Source organism: Castor canadensis, chromosome 11, assembly GCF_047511655.1.
Source record: "Castor canadensis chromosome 11, mCasCan1.hap1v2, whole genome shotgun sequence".
Classification (NCBI taxonomy): Eukaryota; Metazoa; Chordata; class Mammalia; order Rodentia; family Castoridae; genus Castor; species Castor canadensis.
The window spans coordinates 66,956,809-66,974,924 of record NC_133396.1 but is presented as its reverse complement, the minus strand read 5'-3'; the positions used below and the strand labels follow the sequence as shown (position 1 = coordinate 66,974,924).

The 18,116-nt window shown below is 37.5% G+C and overlaps 1 protein-coding gene across 1 annotated transcript in view; it reads right to left on the bottom strand.

The window, feature by feature from the left end:
* LOC109676294 (hemicentin-1-like) overlaps positions 1-18,116 on the bottom strand; it is a 118,022-nt gene that overhangs the window by 16,615 nt on the left and 83,291 nt on the right. Inside the window, 13 exon segments of the mRNA XM_074044772.1 lie at positions 1,865-1,999; positions 2,480-2,507; positions 2,509-2,623; positions 2,708-2,759; positions 6,927-7,164; positions 7,628-7,740; positions 8,794-8,931; positions 9,217-9,368; positions 14,774-14,942; positions 15,112-15,282; positions 15,731-15,901; positions 16,066-16,107; positions 16,110-16,211. Of these exon segments, the coding sequence (XP_073900873.1) occupies positions 1,865-1,999; positions 2,480-2,507; positions 2,509-2,623; positions 2,708-2,759; positions 6,927-7,164; positions 7,628-7,740; positions 8,794-8,931; positions 9,217-9,368; positions 14,774-14,942; positions 15,112-15,282; positions 15,731-15,901; positions 16,066-16,107; positions 16,110-16,211 (1,626 nt within the window).

The window sequence follows — 18,116 nt, the reverse complement described above, 5'->3', positions numbered from 1 at the left end:
ATGGTTTGCACTCCTGTTTCTAAGAAGCATCAGCCCTGGAATGTTGCAGACAGTCAGGAATGAAGATAGAGGGGAAAGAAACACAAAGGTATTTTGCAATATCTTTTGCAGTTGATCTTGTTTCCCCATTCTTGCTGTTTTTATCCAAATGCAGGTCTCTGTCACCTTGTATCTGACTGACTGTAGTACTTTCAGTATTTCTTTTCCTCTGCAGTCATGCCCAATTCTTCTCAAACACCATCTAGCTCATGGTGTCATAAAGATTGCAGGTCTGGGCTGGCAGAGTGGCTCAAGTGGTAGAGTACCTGCCTGACAAGCCGGAGGTCCTGAGTTCAAACCCCAGTACCACCAAAAAAAAAAAAAAAAGAAAAGCATGCAGATATGAAATCTTTAAACTTTTGTGCACTTACCTGTGTTTTGTGCCTTCTCTTCTCCTCCAAGCCCCAAGGAAAAGACACCTCCCATTTAAGAAAAGTGCCTCTACTTGAGCTTTTGCCCTTGGCACCCCATCTTTTTCTTCCTCACCAACATGAGGATTGTGGCGCACCAATCATTCCCTCCTCTTGTGCATTTTAAGTCCTTTATTTTTACTGTCATTTCCCTCATAAACCTACAGACATGATCAAATCTCTTCCATCACAGCACAATCCCCTCTCTGGTCGCATACATCTCAACATCCTGCCTTTATTGTTCTATTCCACATCCTTCAACTTTGTTTTCCAGTTACATATTCCTTACTACAAAAGTCATACACATTTTCCTACACCTGGGTTGTCTCATGTCTGCACATAATTCAATGTGTACATTGACTATATTTTATTTATTCTTTTTATCACAGAGTTTTGGATCTACTGTTTTTTTGCTTTTGTGAAAAATCTTGATAGCAGTTTTGTTACTAATTGCCAAAACTTGGAAGCAACTGAAATGTCCATTAATAAGTAAAAGAATAAATAAACTGTGGTACAGTTACACAATGGCATATTATTCAGTGCTAAAAGAAATGTGCTATCAAGCCATGAAAAGACAATGAGGATGCTTAATTACTAAGTGAAAGAAGCCAGTCTGGGAAAAGGTTATATACCATAGAATTCCAGCATACCACATTCTGGAAAAGGCAAAACTGTGGAGACCATAAAAAGATCAGTAGTTTCCAGAAAATGGAGGGAGGCATGGGTACATACGTGGAGCACAGAGGAATTTCAGGGCAGTGAAATTACTCTATATGATACTATAATGGTGGATATATGTCACTATAAAATGGCACACACATGTAGAATATATTACACTGAGTATAATGCAAGTGATGGACTCTGGATGATAATATATCAATATATCTTCATCAATTACAACAAACTTTCCACTGTGGGCAGGATGTTTATAAATATGTGTGTAGGAAGAGTGGCCAGGGGACATCGAGGAACTGAAACTTTGCTTTGAATTGAAAACCGCTCTAAAAACAAAGTCTATTTTAAAAAATCCTGCAATAAGCTTTCTGGCCTATATTCAGTATTATGCAATGCATATAATGAAGTAAGTTCTAGTAGATCATGTTGTATGATCTATTCCACCAAATAGCAATGGACAAATATTGCCTCAAACCACTGTGCTACAAATATTTAAAATAGCTGTGGAACATTACTTCTAAATAAGAGTGCATGAAGAAACTCAACTTATGAAACGTGGAAACTGGGGTTCTGGTTTAAGTTCTCAGGAGAAACTGAAGTCCCACTGCTTCATAGTTCCCCATTCTCTCCCTTTTACCTGGCACCTTGCCTTTGGAGTTTCTTGGCAGAGTTTAAAGGATTCAAACAGGGGTCAAATTCTCAGCATCATAAATATGGAGAAAAAGCCTCCATTTTTGTACCTTGGCAACTCAGACCATCAGAAGTTCTTCGAAAGCCAATTCCACTACGGACCACAGAACGATAGGATCCAATGGTGTTGTCACAGTCCTGACCAGAATGGGAGATGTGTCCACCCAAAGCACATTCGTCAATATCTACAACGTAGGGAGTCATGCAACTGAGATGAGTTAAAGAAAACATAGCCTAAGAACCTGCTACAGAACAGGGAAGAAAAACCAGATAACATTTGAAAAATATAAACAGCAAGAAGGACTGAATTTTTTTGGTTGAGTCATTTCACATGGGTTAAACAGCAGACAAACTCACAGCAGCATGGTGTGATGTCTTCAATGAGTCAGAACACGTTAAAGTGGCTTTTAAAATGCTGCTTGCTCTGTCTGAATCTTGAGTGAGATGCTCTAGGCATCACTGCATTCAGAGTGACCATATGAAGGCAAATCAGACAAGTATTCCCTCTTTCTTACTTTTTTAGCTCAATGAGGACCTTCCTGTTTGTGGCCAAGCTGTGGGCAGAAGTAGTAGGAAAGCAAAGGACTGGTATGTCACACTTTTCCTAGGTCAAAGATTCCCTGTCCATGTGTAAATATGTCTATAGGATTTAGCTTTGTGAATACCTTGACAAATTCTTCCATCTGCAGCTATTGGTGAGGCCTTTGGGACAGGAGCAATAATAGGTTTCCATGGCATTGTGGCAGGTATGGGAGCAGGGATTCCCTGCTACACATTCATCTTCATCTGAAAGAAGAAACAAAAAAGGTCTAACCACTTTATAGGAATTATTAAAGTCAGTCAAAACAACTGTTTGTAGAAGCCAATGAGTTTCATCAAATATAACAGAGGACATGCTAAGTCCCACAAAATGGAATTTTGTGGGGCACTGGTTACTATGATCTCCTGCCACAGAAAAGAGAGTAAAGTTAGCTGACGTGTTAGGAAATTAGCACCTCATTTCCTTTCACTACCACCTTCTCTGGGAAGACACATCAAAAATGAAAACCATGATGCAAAAATGCAATAGGTGGAAACAAGCAAGAATAGAAAACTGCTTGTCTCTCAACCAAGAACTGATGAGTCCAATGATAGTTAGCAAGTTCATTCCAAAGAAAATCAAATAAAATTATTTTATGATAACTAAAAATTACCCAAGATAAATGTGTATGCCAGGCAGAGCCATAGACAAAGAGCTGGTGTTCCAGCCATTTACCACTCTGTTGTATTCGAGGAGGAGGAATTCTATTTGCAAGCAACTAAAATAATGTGTGCTAGTGAAAAACAGAAACTCCACAAAGAAGCCCCCTCCTTTTATGGATCTTCTCCATTGGCAAGGTTGAGCATTGAGTTAAAGTACTGTGTGTGACTGTTTTCCTGTGCTATGTACTCAAAACAAGGAGCAACAGACAAATTGTGAGAGATGAGATTTAAAGTAGATGCCAAAAAAACTATACTAACAAGAACAGTTTGGTAAGTAATCTCTTTTCCTGAGAGCATGTGCAAAGGAGTGGGACTAGGACAAACAGAAAAGAATCCTCAAGGGCACATGCTGAGTGGGTATTGAAGCTTATTGTTTGCTTTATTTCACTTAAACCTCACCACTGCCCAACTGTCACCTGGTTTTCAGATGAGGAATTTGAGACTGAGGTTAAGGAAGTTAAGTAAGCTAAGATGTACAGGAACAAGATTCAGATTAAAGTCTGTTTGACTATCAATAATTGAATCAGTTGGTGATTATAATTATGTTCTGCTTATTTATTTATTCCTGCATTCCTTAATCTAACCAGTATGCTGTGTGGGGTGCTGGGCTGGTGATGTAACTGGAGGAAAAACGTCACAGAACACAAGAGCTTAATATTTCATAGCAGCTATAACTTTTTGTTTCTAAGTGGGAGAGAGGTTTTTCCATGAGGCGGCATTTGGGTAGTTGTTTTGGGAGATGCTTTGGTTGTCATGGTGATAATAAAGGGGACTATTAACATTTAATGAGTGGGGAACCTGGTGCAGGTTTTACAATACTGCAATGTGTAGAACAGTCTTGGAAGATGTGCCCCTTTTCCTGCAAGACTTCATGGAAGTAAGGAAGCTGAAATTATCTAAGCTTTGGGTCTGAGTACTGTATGTTAAATTATTTTCATATGATTTAAATATACAATGAGTTTCCCAGGAGTGCAACTGTCATATAAACTGCTATTTGATTGTCTTTTGTTTTATTCAGAATATTACTAAGAGCTCTTTAATGTACCTAGGCTCTCCCCCAAAAAAATCACCAGTGGGAGTCTACGGATTCAGGTATATGACTGCTTCTCTTTGTCCAAAGCTTGTCATATTACAATATATAATAATTTGTTATTATTTTCCTTCTTTATAATATAAATTGTTATTTTGAGTTACAGTCTTTGATTTTCATTTCAAGACAGGTGAAATACGAAATATTCATTTACCCATTAATAATGAAAGAAAATAGTAGACAATTTGAGAAGCATAAAATAAAATTCCCTCTAATCTTGACAGTTGGAACAGAGTACATTTGTTTGTTTTTGTCATTTTTATGAATATATACTTAAAAATTAAGTGTGGAAATATTATTAATTGCCAAGCTTTACTAACTAAAAAAAATTGAGCGCTTATTATAACACAGATCCTGGTCTCACTCCTATCAGAATTGGTAAGGAAAGACATGGGAATGTATTTTTGACCAGTATAAAAATTTCTTTGTAATCATTAGATGTAGGCAATCATCTGTACACTGCTTTTCTATCACTAGGTCAAAACATTTTCCCCTTCACTTGTTGGTAGTTATATTACAAATACCTAGAACAGCACCTAGTGGTCTAGTAGGCACTCAACAAATATTTGTTAAATTATGAATTCAGTACTTCATAAAAACATTTCCATGATTATTTAAAGATTTTCATATAATTGTGCCACAATTTACATACTGACCTCCTACTTTTAGGACATTTATTAATTATTTTTCTATTTTAAATAGATGAACCTTCTGAACAATCTTCTTGGGCTAATTTTGTGATTTTTCTTAGAACAGGTTCTAGAATGAAAATTTGAGGATGAAGCTACCAAGAACATAAGCTTGCCCTCTGGTGGTCACTGAAAAAACAGCTTGCAGGTACGCTATGCTGAAATTCATAGAAATGTGAATTTGGTAGATGACAATTCATAGAATCATAGTGTGCAAGGATAGTGATGGTCTTCATAAATGTTTCTTAATTTTGTGGAACCCAGATCATCCAACAACACCCTTACGTATGCCACAGGACCTTGACAAAGTCCACACTTAGTTAATCTACATGACTGGGAAGAAAGTAGGTATGACTTTTCAAAAATCATAGTCCCAGATGGTATATTTTTATTTATTTATTTATTTATTTGCAGTTCTAGGGCCTGAACTCAGGGCCTTCATCAGCCTTATTTTTGTGAAGGTTTCTTTTGAGACAGGGGCTTGTGGAACTGTTTTTCCCCGGGCTGCCTCGGAACTGCGATCCTCCTGATCTCTGCCTCCTGAGTAGCTAGGACTACAGGTGTGAGCCACTGGTGCCCAGCAAGATGGTATATTTTATTTATAACCATTGTCTTCTGCCCAGTCAAAAAAAGATAACTATCTTTTTTGTAAGTAATTGGAGTACTTCAATACTAGAAGCAGGCTAGATTTAGAAAGTTAGGCACAGTTGGGGAAGAGAAAGTATAGATCCTCATTACAGGAGTTCTTTTCTGTTGTCGAGCCGGAATGTGCATGACTATTAAATGAGGAGGTGGTGGTGATGGAGGAGTTGAGGAGGTGTGGGGCTATGGGTTTCAGTGGCTATAAGACTTCACTAATTTATGGTTCTCTTAAAAGATGTGGACCCATGTGCCAGATTACTATGATCTCAAATTTGATGATGCGTTATGATAGATGTTGAAGAAGAAAATGTTCAGATGAATAACTGATGAAAGCAAGAATAAAGATAAAAAGCAAAGTTTTAGTTTGTTTTCTTTTTGGCTAAACATACTATTTAGAATACACTTGGAAGTATTTTAGAAGAGCCAGCCCACAGCAGAACACACACAAGGTTAATGTGAATCCTTTTAAGTGAAGTTTAAAGTTCAAAGCTACAGTTGCACATGCAGTGTCTACAACATGATAACACAAAAGTGGCTCCCAGCACGCAACCGCACGGAACATGGGACACCAGCTGCTGTGACGCATCCTATGACAGGAAAGGAAATCAGGAAATAGACATCAAGCAACCAACCACCAGAGGGGCACTGCTTAGCTGTAGAACCGCACTTGGAAAAATGAAAAACAGTTCAAAGATTATAATTTCCACAAACAACAAATGACAGGATTATAATTATTGCTGCAGTTTTTAAAAGCTGCTTTTGCCTAGGTTACCAGATGTTCTAATTTTGTGTCTGGGAAAGTTTTATTACAGTATTGTCCCTTTTCATGCTCAATTGCACCCTGGTTTGTGTGATAAATTTTATGGCCATTGACTTTTAATTCAATGTGAATTATTTTATTTTCTTATTTTCTGTGTGTGTATCTGGTTGATACAAGCTAGTTTGTCTGGCCTTCCTGAGTGACAATATCAATGTGCTCAATAAACAGCATGAAAAAACACTTTTAAAAAGTTGTTTTTAAAATATGCAAACTTTCCTTTTGACTGTTTTAGTTTAAGACACATCTTTACATTATGTTTTAGGAATCTAAAAAGCCTCTTGACAAATATAAGATTCAGAACAATAACAAATTGAGTTTATCACTCAAAGGAAAATTATTCCAGCATATTATGTATTTTTAACCCTGCCCAGGTATATAAAAAGGAATAGCAACTGCACAGCATGAAGAAGCACACCAGTAAACTAAATACACCACTTGGGCTGGCTTTACCACAGGGCTCTACCTTCAACACACACAGACAACTCAGCATGTGCACCACCCAATATCATGGTGCTATGTCTAGGCCTTTCATGACCTTATTTGGAAGAGCATCAGTAAAATTATTTTGACCCTTTTAGAAAGGACTACATGGTAGTACAAAGATATGGACTTTCCTTTAATCAAATTACCTTTGGAAATTGAAGCATGGATTTTGAAATCCAGTGTCTCTTCTAACTGGTTATAGTCAGATTCCACAGAGGATGCGTGAAGTGTTTCTACCAAGAAAGGCATTCTTCCCCTTGCCTGATCGTAGAAAACAATGTGATTCCTCATATATGGGACACTGATGCCATCAATGGTGAAGAGCCAGGTTGAGTAGGCATAGAGCTGCCCAGGACCTGTCTGAATGTAGTCCTCTGTGTAATCCTAAAGAGAAAGATTTGAAGATTAACAAGGCTCATACTATCTTTTTCTTAAGTGTAACGATGAGATACAGAATGATTAAAAAAGAATCTTAGAGGCTAAAAATCATTGTAAATAAAATTTTAATTGTACATACACAGTAGTCAGGGAATAACTGCAAGTTTGAACCTTCTAATTGTAACTAGTTTAGTTTTGTAATTTGCTGTCATAAATTATAATTGAAGAAGATACTCAAAGTTGTTGTAGGTCATGAAGAACCACTCAGCGAGGTTTAAAAGACTTAATCCCTGAAGATTTTTAAATGAAGACCAGGTAATTATTTATAACCTTAGTGGTTTAGACCTTTACTCTCCAAAGTGAACAGGGGAAAGTCTGTGAACACTCTATGCTCTTTCTATGGGCTGTTGACCTGAACCCTTGCCCTTACTCTAATGAACAGTGAAGAAAAGTTATTGTGGCATGTTACCTTCACACTGACGTCAGCAGGTGACTGAAGTGCAGAACATAGCCACTCACCGAGCAGTAAAGCACCATGGGAGTCCAAGCCCCAGGCAATGTGAGTCATATGCAAGATTTCTCCTGGGAATTACATTGCATTCATTTCCACAGATCAAAACACATGATTTGTGTAAGCACCAAGGAGATTTAGCTAGCATAACAGTTCAGCTGTGCTATTTTTATTCAAGCTTGAATAAATATAGATGAGAGAATTAAATTAGCATTTATCTCCACAATTAAAGCATCAGGCTGATTTAATTAAGTTTTTCCTAAAATTTCTTTTCTCTAAAACTTTTTCCCTCAAGTTTCTTTTAATTTGATTATGCAAAAGATTCCATACTTTCAACTCACAAGCAATAACAAAGCACTTCTACAAAAATGGACTGCCTCTGAGAAGGGACCCACAGTTTCACCAGACAGACTGGGAAAGACCACAAGTCTGGGCAGAGGCCTTTGTTCTTATTTGTGCTTCAAAAAGTAGCAAAAGGGCATCTTAAAAAGCAGATGGCCATGAAAAAACCCTCTTGTCTTCTGGGCCAATTAAATAGTAATTAAAGACAAGCTCTCCCTCACTCTTAAGTGACCTTAAAGGAAATTGTCACCAAGGCTGACCAACTTTGAAGAGGCTTGAAGTGGAACTCTATAAAGACCTCTACGATGGAGGAAAGGGCCTTGAAGATCTAATACACGTATAAAGCAAAAAGTCCTTATCTTTGCTCAGCTTTTTTTTTTTTTTTTGCTGAAGAGTCATTACAAAGTATCTTATTTGAATCTCTAGTTAAAGACAAACATCTTTCATTAACAGTAATGACTCATTTTCTCTCTTTGTTTAGCCTTTAGATCCTCTTTCAGGATATAAATAGAAAAGATATAAAGAAGTGGAGAAAAATTTTGTGGGGGGGAGGCATAAAAGTTACTACACTGCTTGAGAACACATGGCTTCTTATAGACCTCATGTCAGCATTCATTTCTAGAAAAATATAAAATTGCTGTTATATTATTGTTGATAAGATTGCATCAGAAACTTTGTGGATTCTCTATGGGAACATGTAACAGATTTTTTCTTAACCACCAACCTTTATGGCAATCATTTCTTTTTTTAGTAATGGAATATTCAGTTCAGCTGACACTAACCAGTTGCAAATTCCACTTTTGTCTCTCTTTTGAAGACTGCATTGGTGAGGGTAAAGCCATTGACTGCTTCTCTGGTTTCTTTTGCTATTGTCCAATAAATGGGATTTAAAATAGAAATGATCTTTCTCATTGCTGGACCTAAAGAAAAAACATAAATAAGGAGACACAACAGAATATTTATTATTGCTTTCATGCTACATCATTCACAATGATGAATATGAAATAATGTGGCTTAACACAAAATCAACACCAGCGCCTCATGTGTCTGTAGGAGTTTATGGCTGGGAGAGGGCTCAAGAATATTTGTCATACTGATGACTTAGTAGTAGGAGTACCCTTTAGAATCTTCAAGTGAAAGTAGTAAGATAAGAATATATGTTTTTAAAAAGAATTTTATAAGTTTTTATAACCAAAGAGACTTACCAAGACTGCGAGGCACACTGGTAATTCTGGCATGTATTGCTCTAGTGTCAGAGTTAGGGCTATCTGTTATTGTGGCATTAAGGAAAGCAATTCCAAATTAAACATCATTAATATTTCCAATAACACTTCCTTTGGCTCGCTGGGGCCCACCAATGGGGGAAGGAAAACATTTCTGGCGAAAGAAGCAATTCTATCAACATTACATGAGGGAAAAGAAGGTCAATAGTCAGAAAGGCTACAAATCTTTTCTCAAACATAAAAAAGTCGTATGACACCTGAATTTAGAAGTGAAATGAATAAACTCTTAAAACACTGTGCTTTCATGAAACACCCATCATCCCCCATAAATCTAGGATCTTTCCAATCTATGTACATCATAGCGTTATTTCATAAGCCAAAAAATATAATCAGTGCCTAGTACCATGACCAAATAAAGTATGTGTTTGGTGATGGTGATTAAATGATAGTGATGAGAGTTTACTGAGCAATCATATGCAACAGTAAACACTCAAGATGGGTTAACTCTTTTAATCCTATCCATAATCCTATAAAGTAGCTTTAAACAGCCACAGTTTGAAGAGTAGGAAAATAAAATTGAAGAGATCAAGTAACTTTTTCATGATTACAAAGTTAGAAAGTGACTATCTGAACACATTATCTGCTAGGCATCAAAAGTTGTGCTTCTGTTTTTCTCTTGGTGTGGGACATATTTGTTTATTTAAATAAAAGTTGTACATATTTTACACTCAAAAAAATGAAGGACAGGAGGGTAAAATAAGTCTCTTTTGGGAGTGGGTACCTGTGGGAGATGGTGGGCATAAGGAAAGGGTAAATGAGGGTGAATGTATTTTTTAAACACATATGAAAGTAGAATGAAACCTGTTGAAATTGTTCTAAGTGGGGGGGAGAAGAGAGAAAAACATGGAGGGGGTAAATCTAACTAAGATACATTGTAAACACATATGTGAATATCACAATTATCCCCTTGTAAAACAATTATATTTTTTATTAAAATTAAAAAATAATGAAATAAAAGGAAGGACAAAAACCACATAATCCTCTCAATATATGTAGAAAAAGCCTTTGAAAAAATTCAACACTGCTTCATGATAAAAGCTCTGAAGAAACTAGGAATAGAAGGAATATTCCTCAACATAATAAAGGCTATATTTGATAAACCTTTAGCCAACATTATACTAAATGGAGAACAAATGAAACCATTCCTGCCAAAGTCAGGAACAAGACATGGATGCCGGCTTTCCCCACTCCAATTCAATATAGTTTTGAGATTCCTAGCCAAAGCAATAAGATAAGAGCAAGAAACAAAAGGGATTCCAGTAGAGAAGGAGGAAGTAAAACTATCCCTATCTGCAGATGACATGATCGTATACCTAAAAGACCCTAAAAACGCTACCAAAAATTTATTAGAAATCAAACCCTTTCAGTAAAGTAGCAGGATACAAAATTAACATACAGAAATCGGTAGCCTTCCTATATACCAACAATGAACAGACTGAGAAAGAAATCATTTACTAAAGCCTCAAAAACAATGTTACCTTGGAATAAATTTAGTGAAGGAAACCAAAGACTTTTTCAATGAAAACTATAAACCAATGAAGGAGAAAAACTGAAGAAGACATCAGAAAATGGAAAGATCTCCCATGCTCATGGATTGTTAGAATCAATATTGTGAAAATGGCCATACTACCAAAAGCAGTCTAGATGTTCAACACAATCCCTACCAAAATTCCAATACTTTTCACAGAAATAGAAAAATCAACCTTGATGTACATATGACCTCAAATAGCCAAAGCAATTTTGAGCAATTAGTCCAATTCTGGAGGTATCACAACACCTGACTTCAAACTATACTACAGAGACATAACAATAAAACAGAATGGTATTGGCACAAAATGAACAGGAAGGCCAATGGATTAGAATAGAAGACCCAGACATAAATCCACACATCTATAGCCAACTGATCTTTGATAAAGGAGCCCAAAACACACAATGGATAAAAGACAGCCTCTTCAATGAATGCTGCAGGGAAAACTGGATATTCATATGTAGGAGCCTGAAACTAGATCCCTGTCCTTCACTCTGTACCAAAATCAACTCAAAGTGGATCAAAGACCTTAATATAAGTCCTGAAACTTTGAAACAATTCCAGGAAGTTGTAGGAAATACACTGGAACACATAGGTATAGGGGACAACTTCTTAAGTAGAACTCAAAAGGCTCAGCATCTAAGAGAAAGAATGAAAAATAGGTCTGCATCAAACTAAAGCACTTTTGCACAGCAAAGGAAACAGTCACTAGACTCAAGAGATAGCCCACAGAATGGAGGATATCTTTGCCAGCTATTCATCTGATAAGGGACTGATACACAGAATCTTCAGTGATATCCAGAATCAACATCCCAATGAGGAAATGGGCACATGAACTAAACAGGGAATTCTCAAAGCAAGAGGTACAAATGGCCACTAAATACATGAAGAAGTGCTCGACTTCCCTAGTTATAAAAGAGATGCAAATCCAAACAACACTTAGATTTCATCTCACCCCAGTTAGAATGGTCATATTCAAGGGCAACAACAACAACAAATGCAGGGAAAACCCTGTCGGTGGGAATGCAAATTAGTAGAGCTACTATGGAAGGCAGCATGGAGAGTCCCCAAAAAGCTAAAGACAGAAATGCCATATGATCTAGAGATCCTGCTCCTGGGCATCTACCCAAAGGAACATAAGTCAGGATACAGTAGAGAACTGGAAACTGATGTTTATTACAGCACTATTCACAACAGCTAAGCTTTGGAAACAAGCCAGGTGCCCTAGAACTGATGACTGAATCAAGAAAGTGTGGTATATATACACAGTGGAGTTTTACTCAGCCCTAAGGAATGACATGTGGTTTGAAGGTAAATGGATGCAATTGGAGGACATCATGTTAAGTGAAGTAAGCCAGGCTCAGACAGAGAGAGAGGCCACGTGTTTTCTCTCGTATGTGTTAGATAGATCCAAAAGATAAACATATACACAAAAACAAGCATAAGCACATACAAACTGGTAACAAAAAGTAAATAAAATTGTGTAATTTACCATGTACAATGGGTTGTTTTGAAATATGTTGTATGCATTATAAAACGACTAACCTCAGCTAATTATCATATTTATTACCTCACATACTTCACATTTTCTTAGTGAGAACACTTAAAGTCTATTTTGTAAGCATTCAAAAATAGACTACAATTGTGGAAAGTGTAAAAAAGTTCTATTCCTAGAAGTAGAGAACAGGATGGTGGTTACCAGTGGCTTGGGGTGATGGAGGAGGACTGCAGCGATATTGGCCAAAAGATAGAAAATTTCAAGGTATCTACTATACAACATGGTGACTATAGTTCATAAGGAATCCTACGTTCTTTTACCTATGGCTTCCTTCGTGAGAATACAGAGGGAATGTTTCTCTTACCAGTGAAACATTCCATAACCCTGTTACAGGTCACTGCCAACATAAATGTGGACATCTAAGGGACATTGTTTACTCTTGAGCCTTAGATTGAGGTTTATCAAGTTTCTTCTATTACATACACATGCAAAAGTGCTTAAGTTAAGGAAGACTGAGAAGGGTATTGTACTTTTGACAGTACTCTAAAACTCATAACAAGACAATCTGGTTGAAAAACAATTATAAATTTTTTCTAAGTATCTCCACATTATTTGAGAAAGTTATTGGTTACTAGCATTGAAGAGGTAGCTAATGACATTTTTTAGATGAATTGCAGGCTTTGACAAGTAGGAGAAACATATTGGGAAGAAGGTGTTAGCAAAATGCATAAATTATCAGGCATTTTTTAGTTGAATATATTTTAAAACAGTTACATTCAGATATTTTTGATATTATTATTATCAGGTATTATATAATATGACTGCACCTAACCTTATAAATCAATAAATACAGCATTTCACTACCTTAAGAGTTTTTTTTTCCAGTATTGGGGTTTGAAATCAGGGCTTTGTGCTTGCTGGACAGGTACCCCACCACATGAGGCATGCATCTAGCCATTTTTGCTTTGGTTATTTTTGAGATAGGGACTCACTTTTTGCCCAGGTCAGCCTGGAACACAGTCTTCCTGTTTTTTGTTTCTACAGTAGCTGGGGTGACAGTTGCAACTGTTTCTACTGTAGCTACATCTTGGAGCCCACCTACTGGTCGAGATAGGGTCTTGTGAACATTTTTGTTTAGCTGGCCACCCTTACTGTGATCCTCCTGATCTCAGCCTCCTGAAAAGCTATAATTATAGGCTTGAGCCATTGCACTGAGCTTTGCTATTTTAATTTTTAGTACTTGATTATTAGTGAAAGAAAACATTTTTTCATGTTAATTTTGTCACCATATTTTGGACTACATTTGTCTGCCAAGTATTAAGGCAAAAGATGTGGGGGAAGAAGGTAGAATGCTTGACTTAATGAAGCCCTCTGAGTTTACATCTAAATAGGGAGACAAATGCTTATCAGAATTTCACAAATAAATGTGAATTTGAAGTGTACTAATGCAAATGGTATCTACACCAGAGGGAAGTCTGAGAAGTAAAAATATTTCCTTTGTGAAGATCTAAAGAAAAACTTAACTAAGCCCAGGAGGGCAAGAAGAGGACTTCCCACCACATGTTGCCTTTTGGGAGGAGAAGTGCTTGCTACATCTAAGCAACCAAAAGTTGCAGATTGCTTAGAGAGAGCTTAGAGAGTGACAAGAACCACAATGCTACATGATGAAGGGGAACAGTGAGTAGGGCCAGTCAGGACCCAGCAGGCCACTCTGGCTCTTAAGCAGAGGAAAAGGGTGAGCAGGATTAGTGACTTACTTGGTCATTACTGACAACTGTGGCCTCCTGTTTTGAACCTGGCTCTGTAGTCTCTTAGAGGAACTAGAGTGCTGCCAGCACTCAACAGATCTCTCTTAGTTCTGGGTAGGATCCTTAAGTCCCAAATTGTCCACTCATCTGGACTGTCTGCTGCTCCTTGGGCTCTATCACTATCAGAAACTAATGCCTCACCTGAAACCAGAATATCACCATGCCTCAGGAAGAAGCCTCAAAACCCTTGACGACTAGCTGACACTTAGTGCAGGAATGCTGATGGGTGGATAACTTGCTCTTTTAGCTTGTCTATGTCCTATAAATCTTTTACTATAAATCGCTCTCTTAAGTCACCAAAGGCGACTTCTGGATTTTCAGAAACATTTTACTTCTCAAGCAACCTTAGAGTTGTGTAAAGTCCTATGGTGTCTTCACACTTCCACAATATGGAGCTATTAGTGCAGTCTTTCTACAACCTTTCAGAATCTGTCCTCTGAGCCAAGGAAGCCTATAAGGGAGCAAGCAGGGAGTAAAACCCAGAGTTGTATCAACTAGGAGGGAAAGCATACTTTTTTCTAATTCTCCCTCCCAGAATTGGCATTGTGTATAAATTGTCCCAAAGCAGCATCTTTTTCTGATTTGCAGAAAGACTTTAAATTTGCTAGCAATGGTTCCACCAGAGTTCAGTTTAGTTGCTTACCTGGACATGCTTGTATGTGGCATCTGGACACCTGAGTAGCATCTCCTGGACAGGAACGACCACTTTTAGATGGCACTGGATTGTCACACAGCCTTTCCCGAGTCTTTTCACCTCCTCCACAGGAGGCAGAACACTGGCTCTAACTCTTCCAGTTTCCCCAACTTCCATCCATTGTGAACAAAAATGGAATGATCAATAGTAACACCTGGTTTTAAAATCTACACCTAGGGTGCTCATGCCTACCCAATTTTCACTTGAAGAGTCAAAAATGATGGGGCAGCAACCGTGAGCTCTAAATGAAGTACTTACTCATTCTAAGGGCAGGGATCAAGAAGCTCACCAGGACACATGTCAGTGCTGCACCTCTGGATCTGGGTGTCTGGCCCCCCACAAGCTCTTCCTCCATTGGAAGGACGAGGGTTATCGCAGGTATGGTATCGCCTCATCTGCCCTCCATTACACGTGCGGCTGCACGTTCCCCAGCCACTCCAAGGACTCCAGTTACCATGGGCTGCAATATGGAATAATTGGACATAAAAATAGAACTCTAAAAGTGAGCAGTGTTAAATAATGACATTCATCTAAAAAGTATGGTAAGTCTCCTGAGGAAATAAACAGAAACATACCCATCTACATATAGGCAACTTCCAAAGGCAGATGGTTTAGTTGTTGTTTCACTAGAAATTGAGGATATAATCCAGGAATTATGTGATTCCCTTTAACATATACTTATTTTATGTTATATTTAAACTATCCTAGGAGCTGGAAGGTGTAAGTGAGACAGCGTCTCTGTTTTTGATGCACTAATAGTTTAACAGTCAGGACACAGTAAATCTACATTTTGACATCCTAAACCAAAAATTCAAGAACCAAGTAGCAAAATATTATAACTTTAAGAGTTTAAGGTCATAACGAAACTTTAGGAAAGTATTATGTTGACTCACTATTTCAACACTCACTTGGACAAGGGTCATCATTGCAAAAATCACTCTGGACATCACTCCCTTCACACCTTCTTCCTCCATACTGGGGAACAAGCTCAGAGCAGTCCCTTGTTCTCTGTCTGGCACCTCCTCCACAGGACACAGTACAGGCACTCCAACTTGCACAAGGGGCCCATTTGCCACCAACTGGATTAAGAGAAAAGCATATGTGCTTGGTTACTACCTGAAAAAAAAATCAGGTTACTTTGAGTTCTTATGGATACTGTGAGAATGGAATAGCTTCTTATTGATATGCTATGTAGACAGGAGGAAGGTGTAAGTTAAGTAGAAGTATACTGTGTTTCTCTCACCTGGGCAGTGTCTTTCATTGCACACTTGCACCTGGGTTTCTATGATGGTGGTGGGTTATTGCAAAGTCGCATTCTCGTCTGGGTACCTTTTCCACAACTTTCACTGCATATCCCCCAAGGCTGCCAAGCACTCCATGCTCCATGAACTACAAATCCCCCAAGAGACAAGAGTTTCAAGTTACAGAACCACGTTTGTTTATAAAAGAACTTACGCAAATAAATTAACTCAGTTATAGGTTAGTTATCCCATAATCTAAAATAACTGAAATCAAACCAAAGGAAACACAACAAATCATGGTCTTCTTTTCTCTCTCTGGCTAGCTTTTCAGAGGAATGTGTGCCTAAGGAAATTCAGAATGCCTACCTAATGTCAAAATAAATGCTTCAAATTATCAAAAGGGGGCTATTTTATTACAATTAAATTTAATCAAGTAACCATATGTAAACGCAGCCTAAGTGTTAAACCTAGCTAAGCATCTGTCTACAATTGGTGCTCTGGGAGAAGTGGAAGGAACAGGGAGCTCAGCAGTAAGTCTGTAAACCTCTTGCAAAGCGCTTGCTCTGAGGAGCAAGTCTGACCAGATCTAGATGTGGTTTTGGACAATCCGTACATTTTAATAAAGATCATCTGGACCCCAGGCTGCAAGACCACATCTTTCAACCTAATTCAGATTCATACTTACATATGTACTTGAATCTTTCAAAAAGTTGATGATTTGCACAATTGTAACTCTTTAAAAAAAGTTTCCATTGCATAAATGGTCATGAATTTAAAGTTCTGAATAACACACTCACCTACTTCCTAAACAACAGAGAAAACAAACCTGACCAGTAGTTTCCAAGGAGTGAGATTAAGGCTTTCCTTTTAAAAACTAACATATTACAGCATCTGACCACAAGACTGGCACACCATGTGTTTCCTACCAGGTGTGTGGGCTGAGAATCAACACTAAGGATCCTCTTAACTACATACAAGTCAGGAGCAGGTCATATTTTTCCTTTAAGGAACTTTCTAGATATGAGGCTCACAAATTATGGTTTTTTTTGGTCACTTGTTTCAGTAAGATATGAACCAAAACAAGGGAAGTAAAGTTTGTGTCTCAATATTCTCTTAATACAACCTATTTGGTACAAATAAAAGTTGAAAATCAAAAACATATCTTGTGTTTTCTCATTATTTACTTATTAAATTAATTATTTCTGACTGAGTGGAATACTTGTCTTTATACCTTTATAGACACAGGCAAACATGGTCACACAAATCTATTTTAGTCGGTAAGAATTTACACTAAAAAAGGATTTGATTAAATGCAGGAGGAAAGGAGAAAGTCTTTAAGCATGTGGCAGATAGTACTCAAAATGACTTTGGATAGATTGCATTATTTCAAAAAGTTCTGCAGGACCAGTTATTTTATTGCACTATTTTCAAGGTTGTTGATTAACTAAAGCCAAAATATAGATGGATTTTTTTATTGGAGAAGTATAGCTGGATGACATTTATTCATTTAACATCTGTTTGGTTTCCACTACATAAAAGTAGAGATTTTCATTTGAAAACCTTTTATTGTTAATCAATGTAGAAAATTCTATTCAGAACTGACTCTCATGACATTAAATGTGGTTCAGATGAAGAGTTTCTTTTATACAAATACAATGAAAACAAGAAAAAAAATGAAGAATGATAATATAAAGCAGAGCAGACAGAAAAGATCATGGTATTTAGATAACCAAACCAACCAACAAACAAAAACAAACAGAAGAATTAAAAGAAAAATGCAAGATATAACAACTAAATTTGTTGTCATACTAGGCAACAGCTCTGATTAAAGAAGTAGGAGAGCCCAGGACTAGGAGTGGGAATGATGGAACAGATACCAGGGGTCTCAAGAACTGCTCTGTACTTACTGGGTGTGTGATCCCAGACATGAGTTTGTGTCTATGTGCCTAGTCTCATCATGTGCGATGTGCAGATGATTTGCACAAGAAAGTAAAGGCATGCTCACAAGATCATGGAGCCATCTCAGAAAGACACTGCAGGTAGCATGAAGGCT